The sequence below is a fragment of the Marmota flaviventris genome, chromosome 5, assembly GCF_047511675.1.
Source record: "Marmota flaviventris isolate mMarFla1 chromosome 5, mMarFla1.hap1, whole genome shotgun sequence".
Classification (NCBI taxonomy): domain Eukaryota; kingdom Metazoa; phylum Chordata; class Mammalia; order Rodentia; family Sciuridae; genus Marmota; species Marmota flaviventris.
Window position 1 is genome coordinate 46,444,270 of NC_092502.1, and position 14,129 is coordinate 46,458,398.

The following is a 14,129-nucleotide window of genomic DNA, read 5'->3' on the forward strand; positions in this document are numbered from 1 at the left end:
ACCCCTCACTAATCTAATTGGTATCCCATTGCTCCTTTTCTCTGCTGTTCTTGCACTGTGATGATCAAGGCAGGCACCTTCTTGTCCCTCTCTCCAGGGAATACGTTGAAGCCCACTGTGTTTCCTTTCTGTGTGTTTTTAATCATGTGAGGGTGATTATTCAGTTGGAAATCTGCCACATCTGATGTCGTAGGAAGTCTATGAAATGAGGAAAGGAAAGATAACACCGACAGTCCTGTGGCTGAGGTGTGTGCACAGAAGGCTGAGTGCTGGTGTTGTGAGTGAGTGCAGTTAATCCCACATCTAGAATGTGTCACAGCCAAAGGCCACTCTGACCTCTCCCATACCTCAGGCTCCTTACCTGCTGTTGGGTGACAGATGAACACAGGAACCTGCTTCCTTTACCCACCCACAATATGGGTCTCTGGAGGCGATACAGGTTCTGTGGGAAGAAGATGATCGTCAGCTACCTAGGACTCCTTTCTAAGCATAGCAGAATTTTCTAATTGTCAATGTAGCAAAATACATACTTTTTACACTTCCCGTGTCGTTCACAGCGGCCAAGAGGAACCTTGATCACACAGGTGGAGAATGCGACGTACAGAGAGCTACTGGCTCTATCCAGCTGCATGCCCATAATCCTTTTGTCTTCTACTCCATCATAACTGCATCTAGTTTTATGGGGCATAATAATATCATTCATAGGTTCTTTGGAGCAGTTTTCTTTTTGCTGCCACCACCCTCACACCTCACTTCCCAGTTCACAAGGTGATCTCTCAATGTGATCTAACTAAAGGTGAAGCATATTCTGTGACATGCACACACATGTGCATCTATAAACACACACACACACACACACACACATTAATGGCCAGAAAAAAAATAATGCTTTTAATGTGTTTAGAGATCTTTTTACTAACAGCTTGAAAAGTCACCTACAAATGCATAAAATGGAAGTCTATCTTGATTTTCTCTGAATGAAAGGAGGCCATAAAGCAAAACAAATTATTACTAAGAAAGGATCAAACACTCTACTTACTTTTCTGGGTTGTAAACGCTCATCTCCTCCAGGAAAAGACTGTCATTTAGGAAACCACTGTTTCCTATCCTAGCCAAGAACTTCAAGATGATTCCTTTTTCTGATCCCAGGAAAACCACAGTGTGATTCTGATACGGCCCAGCAGCAGTATCTACTGCAATTTTGGTCAGGCGGTATCTAAAAATGATAGAATCACATTGTTTAATCTCTTTGTTGGTCTATCAATAAGTGTCCCCTTTTCCACTTCAATTGTGACATAGCTTTCAATAACAACCTCAGGAAAAATATATGCATATAAACAATTCTCTCAAGCTATTCTGGTCCTTTATATCCATATGCAGAGCATTAGTATGCCTCCAATGGGGAGCAAAGAGGTATGTGTGTGTGGAGGCCAACTTCCATAATAAATACCCCTAACCATCTGAAACCACTCAACGATGATCCTTTTCATGATCAACAAGGAAAGACTGATGTCTCCTATGGAGAGGATAAGAAATAATAAGTGAACTAATTTAACAATCCTTTTAAGGTTGAAAAGCAATAGCTACCATTCTTCATACTCTTCCTCTGAGGTACAAAGCTTTCATCAACAAAATGCTAGACTAGATAGTTTTCTGATTGTTAGAGAGGGCTGTAAGAGTTCTGATTGTGGAGAGTTGATGGCACTATTAATATATATAATGACAAGCAACCCAAACCGGGTGCCTAGAATAAGTTCTACTGGGCATGATTTCTCTGAAATTCCTTGGTTATTCAGCCTGCCATAGACATGTATTTATCCTAAGTACCATGGCAGAAATCATGAGTCTTCCTGCAAATTATATACCATGGTTCCTATCTAATAGCCAAGAGCTATCGCAATACTTTAATATCTTTCAAAAAAGACAGGGTATAAAAATGATGATAAATTAACATTTGTTTGAAGACTGCCATACTTGGTTGGTACTTGGAAAGTAAGCTCTAAATAAATAAAAGGAAGAATACTTCATGTTATTATAGATCTCTTTTGCCCACCACTTCAGAAAATTAATACTAAAATATGAGCCCTTCATGCTGGCATACTTCTGCAAATGTGGTACACATGCTGTTTGACAGTTAATAATCCAGGGGCCATGCTCATGTGAAATCTGCAGCATGTTTTGCCACCATAACCACCCAAACAGGTATCCACATCCAATCACTAGTTCTCTTTCACCACTCCTCTATTTTTACACAGACTGGATTAATGAGCTAACCCGGAAGGAAATATCTTTCTTTCCTCTAATTGCTGGCATGTGTACAACTAGCCTGAAAATATTGGAACTCTCCTCACTGGGAATGTGGCTATGGGGATTTGATGGCATCCACCCAACCTGCCAGCATTTCATAGCTGAATCAATGCCCAGGATAGCAGAAGATGTTTGTGGCATTTCAAAGCATGAACCACTGATAGATTCTATGAGCATGAAACAAAGTCAGAGAAATCCATTTTGGACATGGTTTGCTTGGCACCCACCTGACCATCGTTCTCAGGAACCATGGTCTGTTGATGATGGAAGGTACTGCCTCATCCATGAGCGGGTGAGTCTTAATGAAGTTCAGGGTGTCATCAGGAAATTCATTGGAGGTGGCATATTTCTCTAAGGAGGATGAGCCAGCACAGCAACCTGGCCTAAAATGAAACAAAGGGTGGGAGGGAGGGGGTTTATTTCATGCCTTATGGCAAATTCTTTCAATGAACTGCTTCTCTAAGCATCTGGCATGAAAGAGAATGTACCACAGGCAAGAGGAGGAAGTTGAACAATGCAGAATGCCACCAAATACAATACGCTGAGATTTCCTCTGGGCTGCCTCCTCATTCCATAAAGGAGCCTTCACCAGCTTAGTTCAGCTGCATGTTGGGGCAGCTTGGCTTGCTTCCAGAAGCACAAACGAACCCCAGCAAACAGCGATGGAGCTCTAAACAAGTGAGTTTGTGGTCTGCACATATCCCAGGGATGGCTCTACTTACTCAAAACCCTGCAAGAGGTTCTTGGGGGGCATTTGTTCTACAAAGAGAGGAGTTAGTTGACTTTTTCCATAAGTGTAGAAAAGATGTTCAGAAAGTCACCTGGATACATACTAGCAAGGCTCAGTGTAACCATCTCTCATTACACGGGACTCAGAATTTGGGGGCTTTTTTTTTTATTACTGCTTTTATTTTTATGTGATTTTGGCAGGTATGAAAAATCAATTATAATAAAGATTCTTTCCTGCAAGTTCATTTCCTCATAATTGAATATAGCAAAATGCACTTGAACAAGAAAATCTATGGTTTCAGGAGTGAAGGAACTTCCCAGCAAAATCAGACTGGGAAACACTGAAGCCAGGAGCCCAGGTACCTGGTTGCTTCTTAGTGCAGGAGAGGAGTTGGGGTTCTCACGATGTTGACATGACCTACCTCCATGCCACATGTCTACTGTGTCATGGTGCCAACTCAGCCTTCCAGTGAATGCATCCTGATGTCTACAACAGGGACCAGGCAGGGGTGTGGAAGCATGTGGGCAAGTCCTCTGCCCTGCCGTGGTGGAAAAATCTTTTAAAAATGTGTCCTGGTAGTGATGGCTGAGTGATACCATCTTCACACACCAAATAGAGAGCTGGTATTCCTTGAAACCTGATCCCTTTGCCTGAACTTCTCCTTTCTGCTTATTGAGAAGGTGGTTCACAGTCCCAGGCCATGACTTAGAGAATCTAGCAGAGATTGCAGTAGCATGTTTTTCTCACTATGTCTGTTCTCCACAAGCAGCAGGGTATGAACAGACCAGTTAATTCAGGTGATGAAGATGAATGCTGACATGAGGGTTTCCTTGGAGTATAGTAGTTCACGGCGTCTAAGTTAGATCAATTAAATGCACTCATAGACTCATAGGTATTTCATGTCAGGAGGATGGGAGGTTTGGGGAGAAAGTTAGAAAGCAAAATGAAAAAGTAAGGCATTAGGCTTCTTTCCTGGGTCATGCAAATTCAGTGGAGCTATTTCCATGTAACTTAGTTTGCAAGTTTGGTAATGGATGTGTGGAGGATGTGGAACCCATACAAGGAAGGCACAGGAGTGGGGGTAGAGCTTCATCTTGTTTGTATTCAGTTAGAATTAGCTGTTTCCCTGGGAGGATCTAAGGAAGATTACATGGGACCAAGAAATCTCTATTGTCTCTGGGCCATAGGCTTTCATGCGAGAAATTTTAGGGCACAATTTGCAAAGAGGTGACTAACACAGAACATGGCACAACAGAAATATCCTAATAGTCCACTGTTTCTGTCCTCAGCCTGGAGTCTTAGAGTCAACTCTGACCCAGCTTGATTCCCAAATCCAGGGAAACACCGTTTACATTTCATACATTATTAGAGAGATCCGTCTGTAAAATTGAGGGAAGCAAAAATAATTTCTCTAGTTATGTGAATTTACACAATATACTTTACCTCTCTAGGCCTCAGTTTTCCCCAATTACAGGCGAATGGGACTGGCTATATCAGATGGTTCCTATCATTCTGTTATTACATTAGATAAAATACATGCATAAAGGTTAAGCAAGAGACTAGAGAGTCATCGTTTTGTATGTCCATAAGATAATTCTGGATTTTGGTTAAGGGGATGAAGGCAAATGGTCTCCAAGGCCTTTCTATTGTTCTGGCATCTGTATCTGCCTGGCTAGCAAGGAAAATATCAGAATACAGTTCACAGGATGTTCACTGTCAAAGGATCAAGTTCCCCCCATTTCTAGAAGTATAAAATAGCCAAATAAATATTAGCACATACCTAGGCTTAGGGACTCGTTCATCAGGAACTGGTGTCCAGGTGGAATCGGGAGACTTCTGTTCCTTGAATCTCCCAGTAAACACATTGGCAATGTCAAGCATGTCATAGGCACAAACTGCAGACCCAGGGATGCTGCAACATGACATTTCACAAAGTATTACACAAACATTATGCATGCAGTGTGCAAACACACTTTAAGAAACTTTCTTATTACAGGTGGGGGGAATTTAAAAGTTATACTGTGAACACAGTATAACTGTATGGGATCTTAACTCATGAAAAGAATGTTTCTGTCAATCATATTCGTATCAAGAGCTAGTTTACAGCAAAGCACATAGAGAAATAAAAAAAAAAATCTTCATGACTTCATTGTCTCTCAAACCACTTTTGTTTATAAAGGAACAATTATTCAATGGGCGATAGAAATTTCATGAATTCCCTGATATTGCTATCAATAATTCAAAGATAAAAAAGTCTCTGGAAAATGTTCTGCATCTCCAATGTTTGTGAAAATTTGAAAGAAAAGGACTCTACTATCCACACATTGCTTCTTTGAATTTGGATCTTTAAGCCAAAGACTGATGATGCAAGAATGTGGTATCGGTGGGAGGTGGTGGTTGTGAGGTGACCACACGTTTTACATTAGTTGCTGTATCTTTAAATTTTTATTTCCAGTTAATTTGCATGAGATTAAATAACTTAAGTCTTAAAACATTATCACTTTTCAAATAAAGTACCCTATAAAGTGCTAAATAATAATAATGACAGTAATCTCCACCTATAATTACATCCTTGCCTGGCACTCCTGGAAGGACTTAGGCATTTTTGTTTTTTAACCAATGGTGGGAAGACATGAATAATTCATTCATCTGGGTATACTGTTTACATTTGAACCCATGTTTGTTTTGACTATGATCGCTCCTTGATTTTGATGAAATAAATTGTAGACACCAGCTGGCCAAGAGGTTTAATCAGGCTTTGAGGTAGTGAGCCATTACATGATGGGAGCAGTCAGGGCAAGGGATGAGGCGCTCTGCAGTGTGGGAGCACGATCCAGCCAGGAGAAAGATTCAGTTTTTTGCAAAATGTTGAAAGGATATGGAAATCACTTCATACATGATTAGGAAAATTTTATGCCATCTTTAGTTTTATAACAATTACTGAAATATTACTAATAAAGCAAGAAATAGGGAGAGGATTAAAAAGCTTCTTTAAAACGAGGTGACAGGGTGAATTTTAAAGTCAGAATACATACATGTATTTGACATTCACTGACTTGCCTATTTAACACAGTAATCCCTATTTGCATTGGAATTTTGGAACCTAGCATTATTTATTTATTTTTTTTTTCTTTTTCTTTTTCTTTTCTTTCTTTCTTTTTTTTTTTTGTGGTTCTGGGGATTGAACCCAGGGCCTTCTGCATTCAAGGCAAGCATTCTACCAACTAAGCTATATCCCTGGCCCTGTTTACTTAATTTTTTAAGATACTCTTTACTTATTTCTCTCCTAAATGCAACAAGTTTACATATTTACCTTCCATATTAGGAAACATCAGATAAATTGATTGAGAAATTTTATGATGCATCCATAATAACTAAGGAATCTGGGGTTTTTATAATCTTCCCAAGGTTAGAATCATTTGTAGTCTTTTTGTTTCTTCCTCCCCTTCCTTCCTGTCATCTTATCTCCATTCCTTTCTTTCCAACTTCTGATTATTAAACATGTATTTCTGAAATTCCTAATCTAAAGCAATAAGTGCCCCATGACCAATAGAGGTCTTCCTTCATTTGGCTCACAGTTCAGTGTGGAAGCAAGTATAATTATAACAACTCCAAGGCAATCTTGTAAAAAGCAGCCCATAAAGAAGGTGCACAGAGTTTCACGGGAGGTGACTCAGCCAAGACTTGGAGCATGCACAGGGTTGCAATGGACAGATGTTGTTTGGACAGGCAGACATGGCAGAGAGCATCATGTATGTAGAGCACAGCACATTCTAGAACCAGACTTTGGTTCTGTAGGCTAGTGGCACAGGCTTTGTAGCAGAGGATGGAAGGAAGACAAGCTGAAGAGAGAAGGGAGCCACACCACAAGGGGGTTGGCATGCCATGCCAAGGAGCTTGGATTTCTTCCTCAGGGTAAAGAGAGCCCCTTAAGGATAGGAAACAACCTGACACACTAGTTTGCTTATGCGGACATGGAGTAGAAAGGGATAAAATCAGAGGGAGGAAAGCCAGAGAAGGACTGTAATTTATAAGTGAAAATGGGTATGCATATTTTTAAAATGGGAAACTAGATTACCATATTCTGATTTTTATTGAATAATAAATATAATTTCTGAGACTGCATAAACATCCCAGTGGATATTTCCTAGGGACCCTTTAAGAAATACTTCAGATGGAGTACCTATAACACAAGGGAACCCATTATGGGATTTTAATTACAAAGCAACTCATACTTTTAAAAACCAAAATAAAACCCCAAAGGAGAAATGTGCTTTTAAGTCCCACTAGCCCTTGAATTCCCATTGACAAACACAGTATGCCTCTACAAAATCCTAGATAGATGGGTTTTTATATAAGAACAGTCAAGAGCTAATTTTTTAAATATATTTTTTTATTCTCAAGTCTAAAAATCCCTACAGATGGTTAAAGCTTACCTAAATCTAATCAAATAGTTCTTGCTGCAATATAGACTCATATTTTCATTTATCTTCAGTGGGAAACTCTTGACTCTTGCCCTCCATGTAATTGAGGAGCATGATTTCTACCTTCTGCTTGCTGTTTTCTGTGCTCTGCCTGATTCCTAAGCACTTCTTTCTAGATGCTATCCTCCAGTCTCATCATTTTTGTGCCTGTCATGTAGCACTCATCAAGTTCTTAAGAGTCTTTGTAAAAAGCAGAATACAAACATTGTATTCTTAGAGGATGATATTCCATCTAGACTATCAGAAATTATACACAGAACATGGTAGAGAAACTCAGATTTCATGACCATACCCAGAGTTAGGATCATTTTCACACAACAGTGCTAGACCTGTGATAGCTTTGTAGCTTCATGGAGAGCTGAGTACCAGGGACCCCGTACTTTCCTTCTATTCTGTAATATCCATACAGTTTTCACTGCTCTAGGGCCAATTATTAGTGTCTTAGCTTAACCATGCTTAGCTTAACCAAATTCAAAAATAGGAATGAATACGCTGATATCCAATATCTCTAGGGATAGTTTTCGATGACTTATAAATCCTCACTAGAGCTAAGTTTGGGATTTGGGCCATGATCTAAGTTGTTGAGTGAGGTCACCCAAGGGTGACTTCCTCAAATAGGGCAGTCACCATATCCCTGGATGGGATGCTGGACAGATTCATGTCAATGCTAAACTTCATAATGTTGCATTTTAATATATTTCTGGTGTTTTTATTTCAAAAGATACCTAGCTAATTAATGGAAATATTACAAGTCGATTGGAATGCTACATGTGCTAAGATGGGAAAAACATTTCTTAGTTCCAAAACTGCTTCTTCCATTGTTGACTACCTGGACCAGGTAATCTAATATTTTAAGCTCAGTTTCCTTGAGTGTAAAAAGAGAACAACAGTATCGGATTTCCAAGATTAGAGGAGGGATTTAGGAATAACACATGAAAAGTGTTTACATGCCAGTAATATGAATAGAGCATATTGTTATAATTTATTTCCCCTAAAATCCTATTTTAATAATGCTTGTAAATTCCAACTAATTCATTGTTGAAAACTAAGTGTTAAGTGCTTCTTAGCTACAAAGAGTGAATAGAAATTTTCTGTCAGTTGTGAACACTACATATTACAACAGAAGCCCTGTGGGAAAAGGGAGCCAGGAAGAAATGATTTAGGTCAACACAGCCAGGGCATAGTTACCTGTTATAAGGTGTGGAAAAGGTTGCCAGGACAACATCACGGCCATTAATATGGATCACGTCTGTAACCGCCTGGAGTATGTTGAAATAAAAATGAGAGTCTCCAGGCACTGAGCAGTTCAGTCGAGCCTTCAGGAAAGATGTCCACTGTTTCTCCAGGACTCTCTGAGACCCTCCCATGTCATTCTTACAAACCTGAGCGACTCTAGGGAAAACAACCTGCAGAGGAAAAACACACAGGGAAAATGAGATGCAGGCACTTTGTGAGAAGATCGTACTAGAATTTGCCTTTTCTTGACAACAGAAACAGAACAACAAGGTGCTTAATTTAATATTGTGTTTCTAAAATCAGTAGCAAAAGAAAAAAAAAAAAGAGGAAAACTCAGCACTGAAACAGCTTGTTTTAAAAGATAAGGCTGTGGCATTTAATACAGAGCTATAAATCCTTCAGGGGATCAGCTCCCAGCCACATAAACTCATTTCCATACAGACTGCTTAGCTTTTTATTTCCTCAAACAAAAGCACACTTTGTATGCACCATCTCTGCCATCCTCACTGCCTGCCTCTGGGGCCTGACTCTCATCCTTAGAGTGTGAGTTCCTCTAATTGTGCAAGCCACCCTGGCCTTTTATTTGTGTCCTCCAACTTAGTGACCTTGATCTACTCTCTGGTAAAAATAACTGATAAAATAGACATCCCCTCACTGTTCTATCACTTTTTGCAAGAAAGAAAATAATAAATATATCAAGACTCAATTTGCTTGAAGATACTGGATATTTAGTCTCCCTAAGGAGCAACTCAATTAAAAAGGAAAACTGTACCTAAAAACCACATGTTTTTACTTGGAATTTGGTATGAAATTAACCAAACATCTGTTGGTTTGATTTTAAGTAGAAATATTTAAGAGGTTCCCTGTAATTTGTTATAGCTCTGAAAAGGCTACAGGGCTTCGAGATAGCCCGATGCACCCTCCCCACTTACCTTTCCCATGGTGTTGTACTCCACAGCGATTTCCCTGAAGAAGAAGTAGATGTAGTCTCCATAATCCACTGCTTGGACAAAGTATGGTTCTGTAGACAAATAGACACTTTAATTGGGGACATGTCACATAGTGTTAAGAGAATTTTAATCAAGTGCAACCAAAGACATGTTATTAATTAAAAGTGTAGGGCTATTAGACATTTGGTGAACACTAACCATTTCTAATGACTTCACACTTGCAAGTGCTAGTGATTTCAGAAGGCACTCAAGCCTACAAATTATATCTTTCAGAAGCTTTGCAATCAACAATCAAGAATAAATGGGTTTTGCAAATCTCTGTAATTTTATTTTCCACAATGGAATGCCCATATTACAGAGAGGATTTTGTACACATTGCCTGGTCAGCCTGACTCACAGGGCTGTGAATGGCCTCTTTCCTATTCCCCACTACCTCCAATCCCTGTTCTCTTTCATGAATGAACTATTCAGTTCTTTTCATGTGGGACTCCAAAATGAGAGTTTCAGGCAGGGGAAGATGAGTGTAACATATTCTATTGTTGTGGCACTGGTAGTTTTGTTAATACTCCAGAAACTCATGGGAAGGAAAAAAGGGAGGTAAATAAATCAGTGGAGGTGAAAGATACAATTTACATGGTTTGGTCTGTCAGAAACCATTACTAAAATGAATTTACAGTCTGGTCCATGCAGACTCTATATCTCCCACAAGATATGTACTCCCCACCCGCAACACCTTTCTTCTTTTAAATGTTCACCTTTCAACCATTTTGAATCGTGCTTGACGGTCCTCAGGGTAGGGCTGTCTCCAAGACTCCGGTAAATGACTGCATCAATGGCCAGGAAGTCAGTCACTGTGGCTGAGTATAGTTTTCCATCTTAGCAGAAAAAGAAAAGAGGTGAACAGGGTGCAAGCAAGAGAGTGGGGATGGGGAATAATGAAGACATCCCCCAGATTGCTTTCCTACATCAGGCAAATGAGATAGGACAACTGGGAAAAATCCAAGAGTCGCGAGGAAAATACTTGGCCCATATTCCTAACCATTTTAAATTGGGATCATGAGAGATGAAACATTTTTCATTTTTTAAATTGCATGGCAATTTTTCTAAGCAGCAGCAGCTCAGGGAACAGAGTAAATGAAAAATGTTGTTTGCTGCACTTGATTAGATGGACCTTGACTGAAATCTCAAGGCCAAGGACCCTTGGATGCTGCTATTGCCACCACACCATGGTAAACTGGATTAGGTAGGAGCCCAGGGAAAGATAGAAGCTGATGTTATCACTGAAAAATTTAAGTCCAGGCAGAGGTAAGGGAGTCCTCAGCCTGGGCAGGTGTGCAGAGTTGAACAGAGGAGGCTCATAAGCACAAAGGGGCTGACCAAATTCCTGCTTCTATCCTGAGGGTCAGCACTCCTTTTTAACTTGGTCAAACGACTTCATTAAGCCCCGCCAATCTACCTTAAATTACAGATATTTGCTTTAGGATTTCACAAATCACAAACTGAAAACATTATAAATTACAAAATTCCAAAACAAAGAAGAAAGGGGATGGGAGAGGCTGAGTTCAAACTGGCCTTTCTTTAAGAACTTATTCTTTTGGGGAGGGATGCTTGAGGATATATCCAAGGCAAAAGAGAATAAATACTGGAGATGGTCCCTAAAACTTTTGGTTCTTTCCTGGATTAACAAACTCTGCAAACAAATAACTAATTGGGGTGTTCTAGGATAGTAAAATCTATATAGACTAAATAGAAACAATAGTTATACCCAAAAATAAAACAATGACTTCTTGGCTTTATTTTTAATGAATTACATAATTTCACTAATTAGATGCCAAAGTGACTTACAGACAATATAGTACTTTTTAAGTTCTACCATATTTAAAAATAAAAAGATGATCAAAACCTAAACAAAGATATTTATTTTTACCTTTGGTCTTAAAATAACGAAAATTTGCTCAGATTTAACTAAGAGCTATCTTGATATCTGCATAATTATCAACTCTACATTAAGAAGTTCTGATTGTACTTTTGTTCAAATCTGCAGACCACAAACCTTTGCATTGACAAGCACATATCTATAAATCACAAGCTTTCTCATAGAATATATATTCTATATTCTTATACCCTATGTCATAAAGATAGGCCTGGGTTTTAGGGACAGTGGAACATGGGGAGGAGTGTGGGCTATGGGGATGGCTATTCCTCCTTTTAATAACACTCCAGGACTCTGTTTTACACTCAATACTGGTATCTGACCAGAACTTTCCTTGTAAAACAGAACACTATTCTGCCATTGTTGATGCTATGCCACCATCCACTCACAGTGCAGATCTTGAGTCAAATAGGGCTGAGCTTTCATGAGATTTCAAACATTCCAATGGGAAACTTTTCAGATGTACATCTTAGGGTGGGGAAAATAATAGTTTCATATTGTGTATTTGTTCTCAATAGCTCTTGGAAACATACTGGCCTCAGTAAACACTCAGTGCTGTCTCTCATTTCTACCTCAGGCTACAAGTTCTCTTTTTATTTTACAGTTAAACTAAAATTCTCTCCTTCAGCCCACATCCTCCAAGGTCCCAACTAATGCAGGTTCTAGAATCAGAGAGGTATTCGGTATAGGTATGCACTTTAGAATATGCTCAAGTCCTCTTGCCCTGGCTTTGCTCCTGCCCATGCTTGCAAATTAGTCTAGGAGACTTTGTGGCAGTGAAGTGCTGTTTCTCAAAGAAGCAGGCTCTCACTTAGCAGGAAAACCCCAGGAAACTTTCTGTTTCTACAATCTATGACTAAAGATTCAGACCCACAAATGGGTAACTCTGAGGATGAAGTTCAAGGAGCTGGGAAATAATCTTGTTTCATAATCAAAACCCTAAAGTCCCTTACACAGCTAGGATGTGCCAGTTTTTAGCTGTTGTGATGGAAATTATAGTTAACTGCTTTATTACATGCTATAACAATCACTATTATACCAACACTTCTCTCAACACCCACCTCCACACACACAGCTGGCAATGAATTCCTAAATAAATTCCTAATTAAAACACACTCATATACAAAAATCCTACTAAAAGGATGGCTTATCAGCTGCTTCTTTATATCTTTTACAGCAGAGAGAAGGTGTGGGGTGGGGGAGTACAGGCCCACTTCAGCAATCAATATCACCCTCTAAACCACCAGGACCTTTGGACCAGAGACAGACATATTGCTTAATCAGGCTATGATATGTGAGATTTTGCTGGAAGTTTATGGGTATGTGGCCTCACTGCTCTGAGTGAGATTCCAGAAGTTTCCTTTTTTTGTTGTTCTTTTTTTCATTTCCCTTCTATATGTAGATAAGAAGACATTAATTGGGGCAGCAGCCAGTCTCATAATGGAGTTGATACAGAGGCGGGAAATGACAAGCAGCAGCATCGGGGATAATACTGTTGTTGATCAATCCCAAAGTCTACCTGACTTCAAACATTAAACCACATCCATGGTTTGAGGTGTGATTTTCTATTATTTGAGCCCAAACTTGCCATTGCATATTCAATGTTGAGCTGTTATCCTTTTCTACAGACACAAAAATATGGGTAAGTGTGGCAAAGACTTGTTTAGAGAAGCAAAAGTACAATTTCCATACTAATTTCAAATGGAAAAGGCACTCTTAATTACAGTATTCACCAGAGAATCAGGCTACAACTATGACTCCATGAATCCTCCAGAGCAGATTCTCAGCGACAGGCTGAAACACGCAAAAGCAAATGCAATAAGAAGAAATCGGGTCATTTACCTGCAAACAGCGCAACGTTGGCATGTTTGGCATCATAAGGGCATCGGGCCATTCCACTAAATTCATCCCCAAAAGGTTCCAAAGTATCAATCTAAATGCAATAATATAACTTGTTTATAAACAACAACCACCAACAATAGTTACAGAACTGATACTTATAAAACACTTCATGTGTACAGTAATTCAAATACATACTTGCAAATGTCCTTATAAATACCCTCCAATGCACATCTATGTGTTTCAGATGAAGAAACAGGCTAAAAGAGATTAAGTCACTTGACCAAGTTTCTATAGCTAGGAGAGTCTAAAATTTGGTTATGTCTGCTCGACCCTTAACTATTACAATAAATATATCTCCATATCCTAATGAAATGGTTTAGAAATAAACATTCTAAACCAAGGAATTTCTGAGGTAATCCCTGGGAAAAGCTACCTGTCCCAATTACCTGTTGAGTCATGAACTCTAGAGAATGACCTTAGTTTCTGGTTTTGTTTTGCATGATGAGTCCTACCTTTGTGGCTTAAATCCCAGTAGAAGACACTGGAATTTTTCCTTGGGTTACTTGGCAGAATGATACAGCATCAGGAAAGTGGCAAGAACATGAATATGAGCAGAACACGGGGTGGCCTTTGCACATGCTTCAGCA

General features: G+C 39.3%; 1 protein-coding gene across 3 annotated transcripts in view; it reads right to left on the reverse strand.

Moving 5' to 3' along the window:
* Nucleotides 1-14,129, reverse strand: part of Sema6a (semaphorin 6A) — a 124,955-nt gene that overhangs the window by 33,717 nt on the left and 77,109 nt on the right. For all 3 annotated transcript variants that reach the window (XM_071612203.1, XM_071612201.1, XM_071612202.1), the window contains 9 exons: nt 13,483-13,573; nt 10,463-10,582; nt 9,690-9,778; nt 8,710-8,927; nt 4,818-4,949; nt 2,535-2,690; nt 1,040-1,216; nt 531-671; nt 362-442 (listed from right to left, as the gene is read on the reverse strand). In XM_071612203.1, coding sequence (XP_071468304.1) covers nt 362-442; nt 531-671; nt 1,040-1,216; nt 2,535-2,690; nt 4,818-4,949; nt 8,710-8,927; nt 9,690-9,778; nt 10,463-10,582; nt 13,483-13,573 — 1,205 coding nt within the window. The remainder of the gene's footprint in view (nt 1-361; nt 443-530; nt 672-1,039; nt 1,217-2,534; nt 2,691-4,817; nt 4,950-8,709; nt 8,928-9,689; nt 9,779-10,462; nt 10,583-13,482; nt 13,574-14,129) is intronic.